Genomic DNA, 15,841 nt, shown 5'->3' on the forward strand with positions numbered 1-15,841 from the left:
ATAACTCACATAGGTTTGGCTTGGGCCCAAACATAGGTGTTGGGTTTTATTCTTATTTAATAATGGGATTATGTAAAAAAAAAAAAAAAGAAAGATTCCAGGGAAAAAAACATGCGAAGGCACATAATTTTCTATAACACTTCAAAAGTAAAGCTACAAAACACTGCAGTATGATATTGAGCTACATTTCCATTACTAACAAAATAATCAGATGCAGCCTTCTATAAGACTGATTGTTAATTAAAAAAAGGAAAACATCAATATAGCCAAGCAATATCCAATATACACGCAGTCAATGTAGGAAGACCTAGATTTGTGACTTCTTAAAGTTTCAGTCTACTACTTCAAGCAAAGCATCCTGCGCCGCAGGTTGCTTCACTATCATCGAAAGCACTGCAACCTCCCGTGGGGATCCCCTGGAAAACAACATGTGTATCTCAGGAGGTGAGCTCAGTGCCTAACCTCTTAATTGAATGGAACAGCTTCCAGTATTCATCGTTTAGCACAAAAAGAAAAAACATGGTAGGATTCAACATAAGGAAATCGCATTCCTTAATTTACTAAACTAGCCCTTTACACGTATATAGCCTTCTTAGGCCTCTGAATCTTGAAAAGAGCAAAGTATTACAAATTAAGCCTTGCAACCAAGACCCTAAAAGAAAGTTTTGCATCAAATCTATAGCACAGCAAGGTTAAGTTACTTGCTGAGGCCCATAGATCAAACTGCAGTTTGTTTTTCCGTTGCTCACTTTGAACAACTGAGCAGCTAACCATAAAAGGATAGAGGAATCATTGACCATTGTTTAATATTTTGTTCATTTATAATCCAGCTGTTATTACATTATGCTTTCTTTAAATGCCTCAGCTATACACCGTTATTTCTACTCCCAAAGCTTTGTAACAGCTTAATCTCTCTCACTGTTCGATACAGTTATTTTTAACCTAAAAAGGATTTCATCCTGTTGCATGTTTTCCTCTGTCAGTTCTTCCATCTCAGTGTCATAATCATGCTTTGGAGCAGATTGCTCTCATAGTAAAATGTTGTAGAGAGTCGTGAGATGGAATGAAACCCAAATTCATCCCATTGTCATAATCAGTCAACACATTTAAGAAGCCTATCTTTTAGCACTGCTATTTCAGTGACATGGAGGCAAACAGGAAAACTGTCACAATGGGTCTTCAAACGCAAGAACCAAATGCAAGTTTCTTCTACATCCTGTTGTTATCATTCAGTATAGTGTTTGTGGGTTACCTGTTGTTTTACAAATACCTGCTTCTGTATCAGAACGGATTCCTGTGGAAGCCAGACTGTATGCTACTGATCACATTTGTTTATTTAGAAAATTGTAAATTCATTTTCCTACCTGGAAAGTTTTATCATTCAGATAGAGAAGGCAGGGGGAAGGAGGGGGAAGTTATGACTTAAGTGACTCATATTGCCACAAGTAGTGCCCGCTGCAAGTGAACTGCTTGGAGGTATTGCACAGCCTGAAGTTCAACATGCTTCGGCAAATTCTTATAAATTAATTTGAAGAAAAGAGGATTCATTCTATAATGTTTCTTAAACAGAAGGTATACTACATTTATTTACACCAAGTAAAGTGTGTACACGAGTAAAAAGTCTTTCAGAAAGCAGGCTCAATTTTTTGATATATACATCCGAGTATTTTCCGAGACATGGAAGTTCTGCTATTAGATCCCAGCCTATGAACCTGGTGAGCATCGCTATGTCTTGGACTACCATTTTAATCTGATAGAATAGTCCCTAGAATGTGCCAACAAGTGGAAGTTTTTATTTCTTGATGCAACAAATTAAGTTAATTCCATTATAATCACCTGTAACTCCAAGCCAAATGATTGTAAATGGTGCATCATTTTTCACTTAAAACAGCACTGAAGCGTTTAGGTCCCCTACTGTAATAAAAAAATAAAAATACTTTAGGGAAAAAAAAACATTTAAATACTTGGTATAGCAACCTAAGCATTTAGGCAGAAGCATTCGCACTCTAAATCCCTGTTAAATAATGGAATGAAAAAACATCAACAATGGAAAACTTTCTTCTCTCTCCTGTTGTGTTATGTATAGTAGAACATAGGACATGTAAAGAGAGTCCCATGCATTTCCAAAACACCAAAGAGAGAAATATCCAAAACTTAAATTGGGAACAGAAGAAACAGCATAAGGAACAGTCTGTTATGCTATAAAAAGTGGGATTTCCAGTGAGAAATACTGTTCATCGGACTTGTGCATCCTTAACCTTACTACTGATGAGAAAACTGGTAGAAATGAGCCTCCGGCAATTATGCGAACTTTTCTCTGACATTCTCATAGAAAAGGTGTATTGTATTTGCATGGCAAGGTTTTGGTAGCAGGGGGGCTACTAGCGGTAGCTTCTGTGAGAAGCTGCTAGAAGCTTCCCCCATGTCCGATAAAGCCAATGCCACCAGCTCGAAGACAGACCCGCCGCTGGCCAAAGCTGAGCCCATCAATGATGGTGGTAGTGCCTCTGTGTTAATATATTTAAGAAAGGGAAAGGGAAAAAGGCTGCAGGGCAGCAGCAGCCAGAGAGAGGGGTAAGAATATATGAGAGAAACAATTCTGCAGACGTCAAGGTCGGTGAAGAAGGAGGGGAGAAGGTACTCCAGGTGCTGGAGCAGAAATTCCCCTGCAGCCCGTGGTCAAGACCATGGTGAGGCCGGCTGTCCCCCTGCAACCCATGGAGATCCACAGTGGAGCAGATATCTACCTGCAGCCCCCTGTGGAGGACCCCACACTAGAGCAGGTGGATGCACCCGAAGAAGGCTGAGACCCCATGGAGAGCCTGTGCTGGAGCAGGCTCCTGTCCTGATCTCAACACATGAGCTTTTTGTTATATTTTCTCTCCCCCTGTCCAGCTGAGGGGGGGAGTGATAGAGTGGCTTGGTGGCCACCTGGCACTCGGCCAGGGTTAGCCCACCACAAGAGGTAAGCATACAGCAAGCATGGGGGCATAAAAAAGAGTAAAAAGCAGAGTTGCACACCTGAAAGTACATCTGAAAGTTAATAGTCCATGACACAATAGTTCCAGCACAGATTCAAGTGCAAGCTTAGACACACAGCGAGCAATTTCGCTCAAGAAGCTTTTTCACCTCTGCAGTGCATGTAGGCAGGCATGTTCCCCATCCTCTCTGCAGGGGTTTATAAGCAGCAAGTGCTGTCTTCAGATTTCAATTAAAGATGAAGTGTTTACACTTGTTGTTTTCCTTGCCAGGAGCCCTTTTTTTCCTCTTCACAAGTTCTTCTAAAAAGCACTTATTTTATTTTTCTTTTACATATATTACAAACTTTCTCAGCTGGCAAGATGGAGAAATTTCTGGGGTGAAGGAGAAACTCCACTCCTTTCCTGATCGAAGGGAACTTCTGCTTACCACAGCTTGAATTCCCTATGCTATCCACTGCCTAAATCCATAACGCTTTTTCTCTCACCTCCACCCACTTCGTTTGTATTTTCCCCTCTTCCCCTAGGCAGTGTGAGAGAGTGAATATTATTTTTTCATTTTTTTCCTTTTAAGCAGAGCCAAGTTATTAACACATATTTCACTGCTCAGCTGGACCTCCTAATAAGCTAGTTACTGCTCAGAGCCAAGCTAATCAGGAGCGGAGTCAGGATATCCAGCAAAGAACCAACACAAGAATGAAAAATAGACTAAAAAGTGAGGCTGAAGCTAGGTACTATGGTCAGGGAAGCAGATGAACTAACATAGCAGCCTGAAGGGGGGCAAGTGTCTAATTACCAACTCACCTACTCACTACAGACAAGGACAAAACATTGGCATTAACAAGCTTGATACTATTCATTTACGATTTTGTCATAGAAAAGGATATTTTCTTTTTAAAAAACAAATTCAGAGAAGTTTGGCTGGTTTGTAACCATAGCCAGTTATTTAACGTGCAGGCCAGTACCTCTTAACATAGCATAGCCTTAAATTTTAGATGTGTTGGTTTGCAGCTGCTGCATTTCCTCTGACTAACACTGCTTTAACTGAAGTAAAAACATTTGAGTTTCTTGTCTGGCGTCTTAATAGCAGCACAGACACACTTCACCTTAAGGACATGAACTGCCTTACTCTGGGAACAAGCAAACTCAAAAAGTCAGAGCCTAAGGAAAAGGCACCCAGAGAGGGGGTGCGAGGGGAACTGAGAGTGAGCCAAACCAGCAACAGAACCACCCGGCAGAGGAAATCCATGCAGCCACCAGGATGAGAATGAAGTACATGAGGGCTGGAGTGGAATCAGAGACAGATAATACATGCCTAGTGTTTCCAATCATCCTGTAAAATGCCCACACTTTTATTTGTTCCAAAGAACAACAGGTCTCACATTGTGACAATAATACATAAGACAAGTCGTCTTTGCATAGCAGGAATAAGAAATAGGTTGTGAAAGACCATGCATGCAGACCCATAGTAACAGTATACTGTTGCATTTTCTTAATATCTATGACAAATAGATCCTCTAAAGCTTTTTGTAGTGATATACTTAATACCTTTGAGATCTGTAAAGGGACACAGAAAGGCTGTGATTTCCCTGGCATGCAAGCACTAGAACGCCCATGTTCTGTGGGAAATGAGTCTCAACCAAAATGAGATTTCTTAGATTTTCTTCTAATTGTGTAATCTTAAATTTCTACTAGTACAGTACCCTCTGCAACATCTTTCATGTGTTCTCAAAAAAAGAACTCCTAAAACCACTGTGAATATTTCAGATATTTCTCTATATTCCTTGGGTGAGTTTTATTAGGCCCTGATACTTTGAAAATATTAGTTTTATTTAAGTGTGATATAGCTTTATTTTTATTTTTTTTTTTTTTATTCTAGATAGTTCTTAGCTACATATTTCTGGTGCTAATTGTGTTACCATATAATCTCAGTTAAGATTTTTAATGAAGAAATACAAAATGTCATTATTTAGTCCTTTTCATTTGGCATTGTCTGCTATTAGTTTTCCCTCCGGCTCAATAATATACTCCCCAAATACAATAATCTCATTCCCAGGTAACCATAACAGTTGTAATTTTTATAGTGTATAGTATTTAGAAATATTTAGAAATACTTCTGAAGTCAAAGAGAGTTTAAGTGACTATAAAATATGCATTAGTATTACCTAGTCAAGGGAGTGACTACATAAATAAATCAGATTAGGCTTTCTCGTACCTATAAGCAAAAAGTGGTAAAAGAAAATTTGTTATAATTTCTCCTTCATTTCTTTATCGGTGGGTAAAGGCAAATGGAACTCAGTGTGATATGCCTCTTATACAGCTTTAGAGCAATGAAAAAATCTTTAAGTTTACCATGTGTTTGTTGCTCTTTTACTTTACCAGCTGCTAATCTTGATAGCAAATCACTGTCCAAGCTCTGGTCTGGCTGCTGTCTTCATAGCAGCAAATCTTCAACTTGGAAGAGGTGGACAGCAATTCTGAAGATTTTTATATCAACTCTGCCTTTTTTCAGTAGGAGTCACCAAAATATTTCTGATGGTTGAAACATAAGTCAAGGGTAGCAATTTGGCTCCAAGCAAAGAGTTGAATGAAGGAGGAACAACACAGCTCATGAAAATGAGTAAAAATGAATATTGTAGACCCCACTATTTCCTAGGCATTCCCATCACTAGGAAATTGCCCTCTAACCTGTTTTAAAGTGATGGTGAAAACAAAGAGTCAGAAACAGATTTTTCTTATGAAGAAAGGACAGTGATGTTTTTTCCCTGCTCTTACTACTTCTTGTGGCCAAGCTGCAGCTAGCCAGAAATGTTTTCAAAAGCAACTCTCAGTTGTGAATGCATCAGTTTTTGGTTGTACCATGTAAAACTTCTCATTCTAAACCTTCCCCCCAAATTAGACATTTTTATGTGCTGCAGTCAGTTAATCTCTTAAATCATTGCAATTTATTGAAAGAACTGCTGTATCCTGCAGGGAGTAAATCCTGCTGGACTACATGGTTTTATAGGAAGGGTCATTCTTTCCCCACCCTAAGGGAGATACACCTCTATGGGTATTTGAAGGCAGCAGAGGTTTCTTTATGTGTTTTCTACATAGTAACTGACAGAATTAACACATCAAAAGAAATCTTTGATACCACTAGCAGACACAGAAAAGAACAATGGAGTCAGGTATTACTTTGCTGTGCTTGGAGTACAGAATACAGAGAAAAATTGTGAACTATTGTCATTAGTTTCTGTCTCTCTAATTTGAGCACGTCATCATGGCCAGTGAAAATATGGAAAGAAAAAGCACTTTTATAAATAATAAATCCATTATTTATGTAGTGTTACTACATATGCTAGTCAAGGCTTAAGCCACTGATAGCATATGGTCTTTCTTCAAGCTTCTTTCTGCACATTACTCATCATTGTGCAATCTCAAATTTGTGTTAGAGATATCGGTATTAGAAATATCAGTGAAGTATTTGGAGGTAGAACAAAAGAGGAAGAAAGAAGTAAAAGACAACAACCTTAGCTTATCTTGCAAAACAGAACAGGATAAATTGCCAAGTAGAAAATATTATATTAAGTTATTTGATAGCTAATGGAAGTACAGCATAAATGACCACACCTAACTAATTTGAAGTAATTTCAACTGACTCCCTGTCCTCACCGCACTATGCTTTTCTTTCTCTCTCACTTTTTATTTTTTCCTCAACATCTTGCAGGGTCAAGCTTATTTGTAGGTGAAGTCAACCACATCACAGCCTGCCTATCATGAGAACTATGATGAAAATGACAATCAGATCAAACCACAGCAGAGGCATGTGGGAACATGTTTGCAAACACTATCAAAAGTCTGTCAGTTTGGTTGCAGCTATTGCATCTAATTCGGGTTCTCTGGCAGCCAGTCTGATCTGATCTTTCAATATCTGATAGAGAATAAACATATTAATGAAATTGGATCTTAGAACTGGTTGCAATCCTAGAGGGAGTTACAGAGAGGGCCACTTATACTAGGAGCAGCACAGGAACGAGGCTGTTGATGAAAGTAGTTTTGGTAAAGCAAAAACTGAAGCACTAAAGATAGCAGGAAATAAGTTATAGGAATTATATGGGGCAGAAGACAATGTTGTCCAAGACTCGGTGGGTAAACACAATTCACAGAGAATCCAAGGAAAAGAAATATGTTGCTGAGAATGATATATGCACAAGTTGCTATTAACCTCTGTGTTATGGAAAAGAGTGTCCAGGCATCAGTACGTAGCACACAAGACATACTTTTGGGGTTTTTCCTTATGCCCCCACCTTTCCTTCCTCAAAAAAACCCCACATGTATTCATGAATGTTTTGCAAAAGAAAAGCAGACACGCATCACAAGATACATTTTTCCTAATGATTGAATTCAAAAGCTTTTCAATATCCTAAAATTAAATAGGCACAATACAAAAGCATTACCATTGATTAAACTGGAAAGACAAATGGAACAAATAACATCCATTAAAGGTCCACTATATACTATGCAAAGCCTTTCAGCACCCAGATCTAGTACTTATGCATGAAAATCCAATTGACACAATAGGCTATAACCATTCCAAAGAACCTATTATAGCCCATCATGTAAATGGTTACACATAATGACACAGCCATTATGGTCTGTAGGGCTCTGGATCAGTGAATTAAAATTTCTCTAGGTAAAACAGACTTTGAGCAAATAGGCTCAAAGGAGCTGTTACAATAAACTATGCCAAGACCTATCTTAGTAACTCCCAATTATACACTAACCCATTAACACAAGTTGAATTGCTAAATTTTGGAAAAATTTAGTTACCTACGCTACAGAAGCCAGCATTAAAAGTCAGTATTCTTGAATATATACCACATAGATATCATTGTCCTTTACAGTTTCAAGTAAGAGAATAAACTATTTCAGATGTCAGTTGCAGATAAATCTTAGAGGGTAAATTTCCTTTTTTAGAATCATAGGATCATTTCGGTTGGAAAAGACCTTTGAGATCATTGAGTCCAACCACTTACATATAAGCACTATAGTAAGCATGCAATTTTGAGAAGCTTATGTATTCTTTACACAAATTTAATTTTTATTTAAAATTATCATATCTATAAAGAAATAAAAAATGCTATATAAATCTTAGAATAAATCAACTAAATGAAAGAAAAAGGTGCCTGATACAAAGTAACTGAAGAATAATGGAAGTAATATGTCTGCTATGTCACTTATAGGAGAGTGGCAAGCTTAAAGGAAGGGCAAGAAACACATTCGGACTCAGTGGGAAGAGGCAGGTCCACAGCACATGAGCAATAACACTGAACCTACGATCCAAGTCTAGTTCTTTTCTTCAGGCCTTGGGGAACAAATGCCATATGTCATTCAAGAGCATAAACAGTGGCAGACAAGGGCTTAAAATAATTAAGACAGTTACAAGGATATGCTTCGAGATGCACCTGAAGTGTAAGGTTCTTTCATGTGTGCTAGTTATGCTTAAAGTATTATAGAGGCCTGATGCAAAACTCTCACTGCTGCTGATTAGGGCCTGATTCAGGGAGTTTGCTTACAGCACCCAGCTGAGCTGACAAAATGCCTATGAAGTCTGTGGTCCTAATGAGATAGTGGCCTTAGGGTATCTAATCGAAGTGTATAAACCGGACATGCAATTAATGAAGAGGGAGGTAAATGTTTTCAAGGAATTCAGGAAGAACGATTATAGTTATTGTGATGTATAGACGACGTAATCACTGTATCAGGTTCCTGTGCATAAAATTCTGCCTGTGTCCCTATTCGAATATCTCACTGCGACATCACTTTCTGATTAGAAAGAAGCTCATTGCCACAGCACAGAGCTTGACCCAACAGGCAGAGCTCGTGCCTTTTTGGAGCTCAGTTACTGTAGTGTGCAGAGAAACTGAAAGGACCGGTGAACTTTCTTCCAAGTATCTGACAGAGGGATGAAAATGGGCATCTCTGTTCGACCTGGCAGTGCTGCTCAAACTGCCATTACCTGACTTGCCCAAGCAGAAAGCTTGTATTGGCACTTCTTGTTTGCCAGTGAGCCGAACTGCAGCTGTTTCCCACATCCATATGAAGACAAACCTTGCCCATGCTGCCATTGCTCATGCGCAGAGCATGCAAATTGCTGGCGGTGCTGCTGCTCTTGTTTAAATGACCCAGGCTGCAAATGCTGCTGCTGCGGTGGAGAGAACTCAGCATGTCAGTATTACGAAAGCAAGTGCTGCAGAAGCTCTGTCCATGAACCACATCAGTCAAGAACACCAGGAACCTGTTCAGTAAGTGGAATTAAGGGCTGTTCAAATTTCTTGGGGCTTGTTTTTTCTAATTTCAGTTATGTCTTAATAGATGTGTTGCACTTTGAAACACACGATCTGTTGGCAAGTTGGAGCTATTTCAAATAACCACAGGATATCATTCTTCTGAGAAACAGAAAAAGTAGTTTTATCTTGATAATAATGAAATCTTACACTCATTACTCTGGCCGGGGCAAAGACTACTCCAGAACACCACTGTGCTTGTAATTAGGACAACCTGATTTCCAGACAAAATCCATGAATGGTTAATATATGCATATGCATTCTCACAGTGTAAAAGCCTATGTAGCGACAAGAAGGAACATATTCAGAGAATGTTAAAACAAGGAGGAAAACAGGAATGTGTAGCAAGGGGGCTGCAGACAAGGGAATACATGGAAAATTTCCAATACAAGGAAAATTGGAGTAAAACAGAGAGCAGTAAACTTGCTGTTAAATGGAAGTGGAAGGAAGCAGTTACATTCAGAATAAGACAAAAAGGAGGCAAATAATAGTAAAGGCTCAAGAAATGCCACACAGAGAATGGAAAGAAGGCATAGTAACAGTCTTAGAAGATAAAACTGGAAACCAGAAGGCAAGGGGATGATTATTAACTATAGAAATGCTACATACTGGGGCGGGGGGACGGGATGGGACAACAGAAATTAAGTTATCGGAAGAACTCCAGACTAGAATAGTACCAATCCAAGAGGAATTGACAGGACCTCTGGAAATGCCCTGTTAATTCCTATCTAGGTAAACTTTGAAGACCAGAAGGAATCACGACAGCATTAGAAGATTCTGTTCTCTTTAGTTTATTATGTTTTTTTAGGACTATCAAGATTTGAAGAGAACAGGCATTAGCATATCCTAAAAAATCAGTCTTCTTCTAAAATGAAATAATAATAATTAAAAAGAACCCCTATTTAAAAGTCTTTGCAATTAATATAAAGAATCTGTGATAATAAGGCTGCTACTAACACTAAGAATAAACTTAATTCTAGAAACAAGAAATAATTCAGAGGTGAGTGATTTCTTAAATGACTAAAAATTAGAATGGTCATATGTAAATATGTGTTGTTATGTTAAGAAGTGTTTTCAATACTTTTTTGGAAATGATGAAACATTTAGTTGTGCTACTTTCTTGAGGAAATAGTCCATCTTGAAAATGCAAAAGAAAAACATTTTGACATTTATTGTCTTAAGATTTCATTAAAAAGAAAATACTCTGAAAACATTACCAAAATTGTTGTAAAAGAAAGCACACCCTCTGAAATAAAAAAAGGGTTTAATTTGAATTGCCCATGCTTTTCTTCAGTCTAGTTAGTTATTGTTCCTGTTTTGAAAAATAATCAAACAAGAAAAGAAGTCAAAATATGTTTCATTTTATACCAAACCAAACACCAAACTGTATTCTTCTTTTCATTTGTCCACCAGCAATAAGTCAACAAATTCATACAGACCTACAATGACTGAGATGTCTGTTTATTGTTGTTCTTAGCAACAGTATTCGACATATATCGAAATAATTATGAAAAAGAAAAGGTAAAAAAATGCATTCTTGATAGTGATAACCCAACTGTTTAAATAAAAGATCCAGTCAGAATAAATAATTAATTATGGTATGCAAAGCAGAACCACTCATGTTATAAATTAGTGTCTTAGATGATATCCTAATATTTAGATATTTTTGTTTGACCCCATCTTATGTAGGTCAAAAGATACCGTGTTAAGATTTAGAACTAGAAATAATGCATCTGTCCTTACACCAGAAAGGAAGGTCTCCAGACACACTTTCCGTGACCAGTTTGCCTGTCCACTGTGTAAGCAATTGTTTCTCCACCCACTTATGGTGCCGCACAATCATTTGTGAGAAGTGCGTAACTAAAAGCAAGACCAAAGCTGAAGTAACTGAAGACTTACGTCATTGTATGCCCAGTGTGTAGCAAAGCACATTGCCTCCCCTAACATAAACAAAATTCAGCTGAAATATATGCGCAGACACAGCTTTCTGAGGTGGAGATTTGACCATAGTGAAAGACCAGTCTACTTTGAAACTTGCAGGGAGAGAAAAGTGGCAAGCAAAAGATGTAGAACACGTGGAATAAATAATTGTAATGAATGTCTGCATTTAAATCATAGCAAGAATGGTGCTCAAGACCACATTTTCACCAAAGCACACACAGAAGATCATGAGTGGCACTGCTTACTCCACAGCAACTCAGACCTATCTGAATACTGTCTGGATGACCATGAACTGACCTGTGGGTTCTGCAGGAACTCACTGCACAATGACCACGAGAATATTTCCTTGGCAGTTGCATGTTCAAGGTAGGCAGCTTCCCTCTTTGATACAATTGCAAAATTTAGAAAAGATTCATATTTCTGCTGCTTCTCACACTTCCCCATGCCTCCTTGAGAAAGAAACTTGAACATACGGTTGACAAGCTATGTTAATTCTCTGCAAAGCACAAGAGCCAGAAAGGTGGTGTGTTCCCCCTGTAGGAAGAAAAAGCAACAAGCCCGTAATTGTGGCATCATGAGCCAACTATTAGAGAATGAAGGATCTGTACGTGGGATGGGAACGGAAATGTACAACTAGGGAGGAGAACCTTCATTTCATGCTGCAGGACCCAGCATGAAATAAACACCAATTACATCTGCAGAATAAAATAGTGATTATTTTTTAGTCAGAAATATATGTTTCAAGATGAACTGCTTCTTCTTCTGCAGGCAAGTTATGAATTGTCCCCCTTCAGTCATGGACTGAATGCTTATGCGCATGCTGACTAAGAGGCAAAGCGCTCACGTTTTTCTGAGGTAACACAGCAACACAGCCACGTCACTCCTTTTAACTAAGACTTGATCCATAGCAACGAAGGGCTGAACACAGACTAGGATTTTACGAATTTCTTTTAATTTTGATCTTTGCGTATAACTTCACAAATGTAGGGGTTGCATGGAAAACAACATGCATGGAAGTTGCATGGAAAATAACATTCAGAAAGGTAAAAGTGAACCATGCACAATGAGAAACAGCTGGAAGCATTAAATTCTCAATTTTGAAAGAGTTTTAAGTTTGAGAAAATAAGTGATGTAGATTATTTCGTAGTGTGAGATTGTTTCCTAAATTAGCTGAATGCCGCTGGGATTTACTATTTACTATTTTTGATTTTTTTCCTTCATAGTTCACAATTTTAGTGTCAGAAGAGTTAATCACACCTTCACATAAAGGCCATCAGAGGAACGTACCATCAGCCACAGACATAATGTGGGCTATGCAGGCATATTTGCTGACATTATTTTAACTTCATACTGGTGAAGTGAATTTTCAAAGATAATATAGAGCTCCAACAAATTAAGCTTCAGGACTTCCTACGTAATGAAGTAAAAATTATCAAGCCCATTTTGGGTGAGATAAACTTGAGTGATTGGGGAAATAATAAAAAGTAGCAATTAACTGCCAAATTTTATACACCCGAATATGAACATTTTAACCCAAACAACCTTCTTCAGGGCTTACCAGCAGCAGATACGGGAGAAAAATACCAGAATCCTTATTCTTGTCCCATGTTTTACCAAACCCAGATTTTTTTAAGCTAAAATCTATCATTCTGCCTCTTGTAAACACTACATTTTAATATGAATTTGGAACACCTGACCTGATTTTTTTTTTTTTTTACAGTATGTGAAGGAGTTGATAATGATCTAATGGAAGTTATCCTGTTAAAAAAGATTTTCGAGACCTTTAAGGACACCAAAAGGAAGGAGATCAGAAATGGATTCTTAAAATTACGTATGGTTCTTCAAGAACTAGAAAAGAAAGATGATGGAGTTGCTTGAAAATGTTGAACTTAAAAAACAGAAAGAAATTTCAGAATACCTAAATGATACGTCCAATCAGCTATCACATATGGATGGCCTTATTCAATACTCTAAACAGGCTCTTAAGGAGGAAAGCCAAGTGTTTCTGCAATCTGCACACCGCTTAGTGAAAGAAATAGAAAATGCGACTCCTTCCATTTTCCAATCTAGTCCACATGTAAGAGAAGATCCCTGAAGAAAACTTCAACTCAGCTTTGATGAACTTTTCTCCACTTTACAGGGACTTGTCCCATCCCTTAGTGGAATAAAGCAGACAGAAAGTAAAGCAGAAAAATATCTGTATTCTTTTAACCCAGAGATAATGGTTCCAAGGCATTCAAGTACTCAGAAATCCAAGCAAGCAACATCGTTCCGAAGCACATATTTAAATTCCGTGTTTGATTTAGGTGTTCTGCCTAAAGACATTGTCAGATGACCAAGCTCTAAACCCTCCCCATCATCCTACACAGAGTAATGAAGTGTGTGTGCGTACCAGGATTCAGCTTGTGAAAATGCAAGAAAAGAAAGAAAATATCAGGTTTTTAACTTTTCAAGTCTAGAACCTATAGACAATGAATCAGTACCAGTCCCAGAACTTGTTGTTATATACCAGACTGCTGTTTACCTGAGGCCTGCCGAAGTAAGACATCAATACATTCTAAATACACACAAGAAACCATTATATTTTCAGGCCATTAGAGAGTCTGAACCCATAGGAGTTTGAGTAAATAAAACTACAATGTCAGTTCAGATACTTTATTTGTAGGAGACAATGCATTTCAAACTTGCCTTCTGAGATAAACTGAAGCATAAATTGATTTGTATCGCATTACTACTGCAGTCAATAGGGTTGTTATATTATGTATGTGATATAAATACGTTACATGGAAAGGTCCAATGCAGAAAGAAATAGATGTACCATGTTTGTATTTAAATATCTGTACGTTACATCAAATAATTCGATCCTGGTCTTGACCTTCAATGTGACAACATCATATCCATGTAATTTTCCTTATCATACATTTCATAGATGCTAACAAGATCAGGATGCCAGTTGCGTAAGATCCCAAGTGCACGTGGCGAAGTGGTGACTGCTGTCAGCCTGAATTGCTTTTAGCGCATTAGAAGAGGGTACTATGACATTCCCAGGAGGAAGCTTAGCGTTTTCCAAGTAAGACCACAAATTGCATATCTTCCACATATAATTCATGCTATCGTTGGAATTTTAGCTGCATTGGCATTTCAAAATTAAAATCTGCCAAACAGGGGCCTTCCAAAAAAGCAAAACTGAAAATGAGCAAAATAAAGAGTACGTAATTGTGTACTACAGATTTTTGCCTCTTCACAGATTTACTGGACTTGTCCCACAGAAGATGTGGATTTCTTTGAGGTAGAGTTTTATGAAGTTGCTCGTATTGGTCCTGGTAACATTGTCCAGACACAACTAGCTGACCAGCTAAGCAAAATACAGCTGTAGAACCTTGAGGTACATAATCTGGATCCAAATACAGAATATCTTTTTAAAGTCCATGCTGTCAATGCAAGTTGTTAAGAAGAATGGAGTGAGATCTGTAAGGTATTGCAGATTCTTCCTATACTTTATAAAGTTGCCCTAACTTTCTTGTCTCCACAATTGTTTTTTACCCCACATATTTATGAAGGGGACTGCTTAAATGGAATATTGCTATTTCTTTACCTAGATAAGTGATACTAAAAGTTAGACTGGATTTTTCCATACATTGTTCTTTCTAGCTCAGTTTGCAACTGCTGACCTACATAGAATGTTTCTCATTTTTTCTAGCAGGGATGCTGTGTCATGATTACATCAGGCAAGTCACTGTAATCCATATTACTTCAGGACTGAGACTGCTTTTGCACTAATCTCTCTAAACACGGAGTAACAATAAGAAGAGTAAGATGCAAAAGCTTTCATGCTAGAACAGGTGGCAATCGTTAAAAGAGAGGAAACAAACAGAACAGATAATTAAGATTATTCTTTGACACCTTTGGTCACAAGTCTCCTTTACTGTGGTATTAGAAGAGGAGGAACAGAGTTGCAAAGATAAAACTTAAAAGGAGTAGGAAGGTATTCAAAAAAGTGTCAAAAGTTAAGACATTTAATGAATTCACTTTAACACCCCTTAGGTATCCCAAATCTCTTGCTGAAGTCACCTTTAGTTCTTCATGCCTAGCTTAAAAAATACATACTTAATTCATGCTTTCTCCTTGATAAATTTTCAGTAAAGGGTGTATTGAGGAGCTGCAGTGCATAAAACGCAGATGGCTTCCATGAAAAAGGTAGGTGCTATTCTCTGCTTGCAACCGCATTTCACAGCCTTTTCCTACACCAATTGCAGCAAGAGCTGCCCCTTTCCAGGCCTCTTGTCCCTTGTCACATTTAGAGAGTAAAAGTCTTAACTTTGAAACAGCATTCAGACATCCCACTCACCTCACGGGTTTTAATGACAAATGACACCTTCCTGGACTGCTCCGCTTCCTATACTTAAAACACTGAGTGGAGTATTTTCTTTTTTTTTTTTTTTTTTTTCAAGCTAACATTTTGGAACGCTATATTGATTTTTCTTCTGAAATTGTTCTGTAATTTGCAGAAGTAGAGAGTTTCATAGCAAAAGAAAATGAGACAGCATATATGACAGACTTTTATAAATCTTCTTTTAAAAAATAATTAACTCT

The 15,841-nt window shown here is 37.9% G+C and overlaps 1 protein-coding gene and 1 long non-coding RNA gene across 3 annotated transcripts in view; one reads left to right on the forward strand and one right to left on the reverse strand.

Annotated features, from left to right (window-relative positions):
• Window positions 1-15,841, reverse strand: part of LOC141744395 (uncharacterized) — a 196,826-nt gene that overhangs the window by 58,458 nt on the left and 122,527 nt on the right. The window lies entirely within an intron of this gene.
• On the forward strand, window positions 9,141-14,624 carry TRIM42 (tripartite motif containing 42). The gene is given in 8 exon segments (XM_074593317.1): window positions 9,141-9,265; window positions 10,997-11,149; window positions 11,151-11,201; window positions 11,203-11,245; window positions 11,247-11,670; window positions 12,981-13,105; window positions 13,107-13,325; window positions 14,496-14,624. Coding segments are annotated over 8 exon segments (1,269 nt in total).

This window comes from Larus michahellis, chromosome 6 (genome assembly GCF_964199755.1).
Source record: "Larus michahellis chromosome 6, bLarMic1.1, whole genome shotgun sequence".
NCBI lineage: Eukaryota > Metazoa > Chordata > Aves > Charadriiformes > Laridae > Larus > Larus michahellis.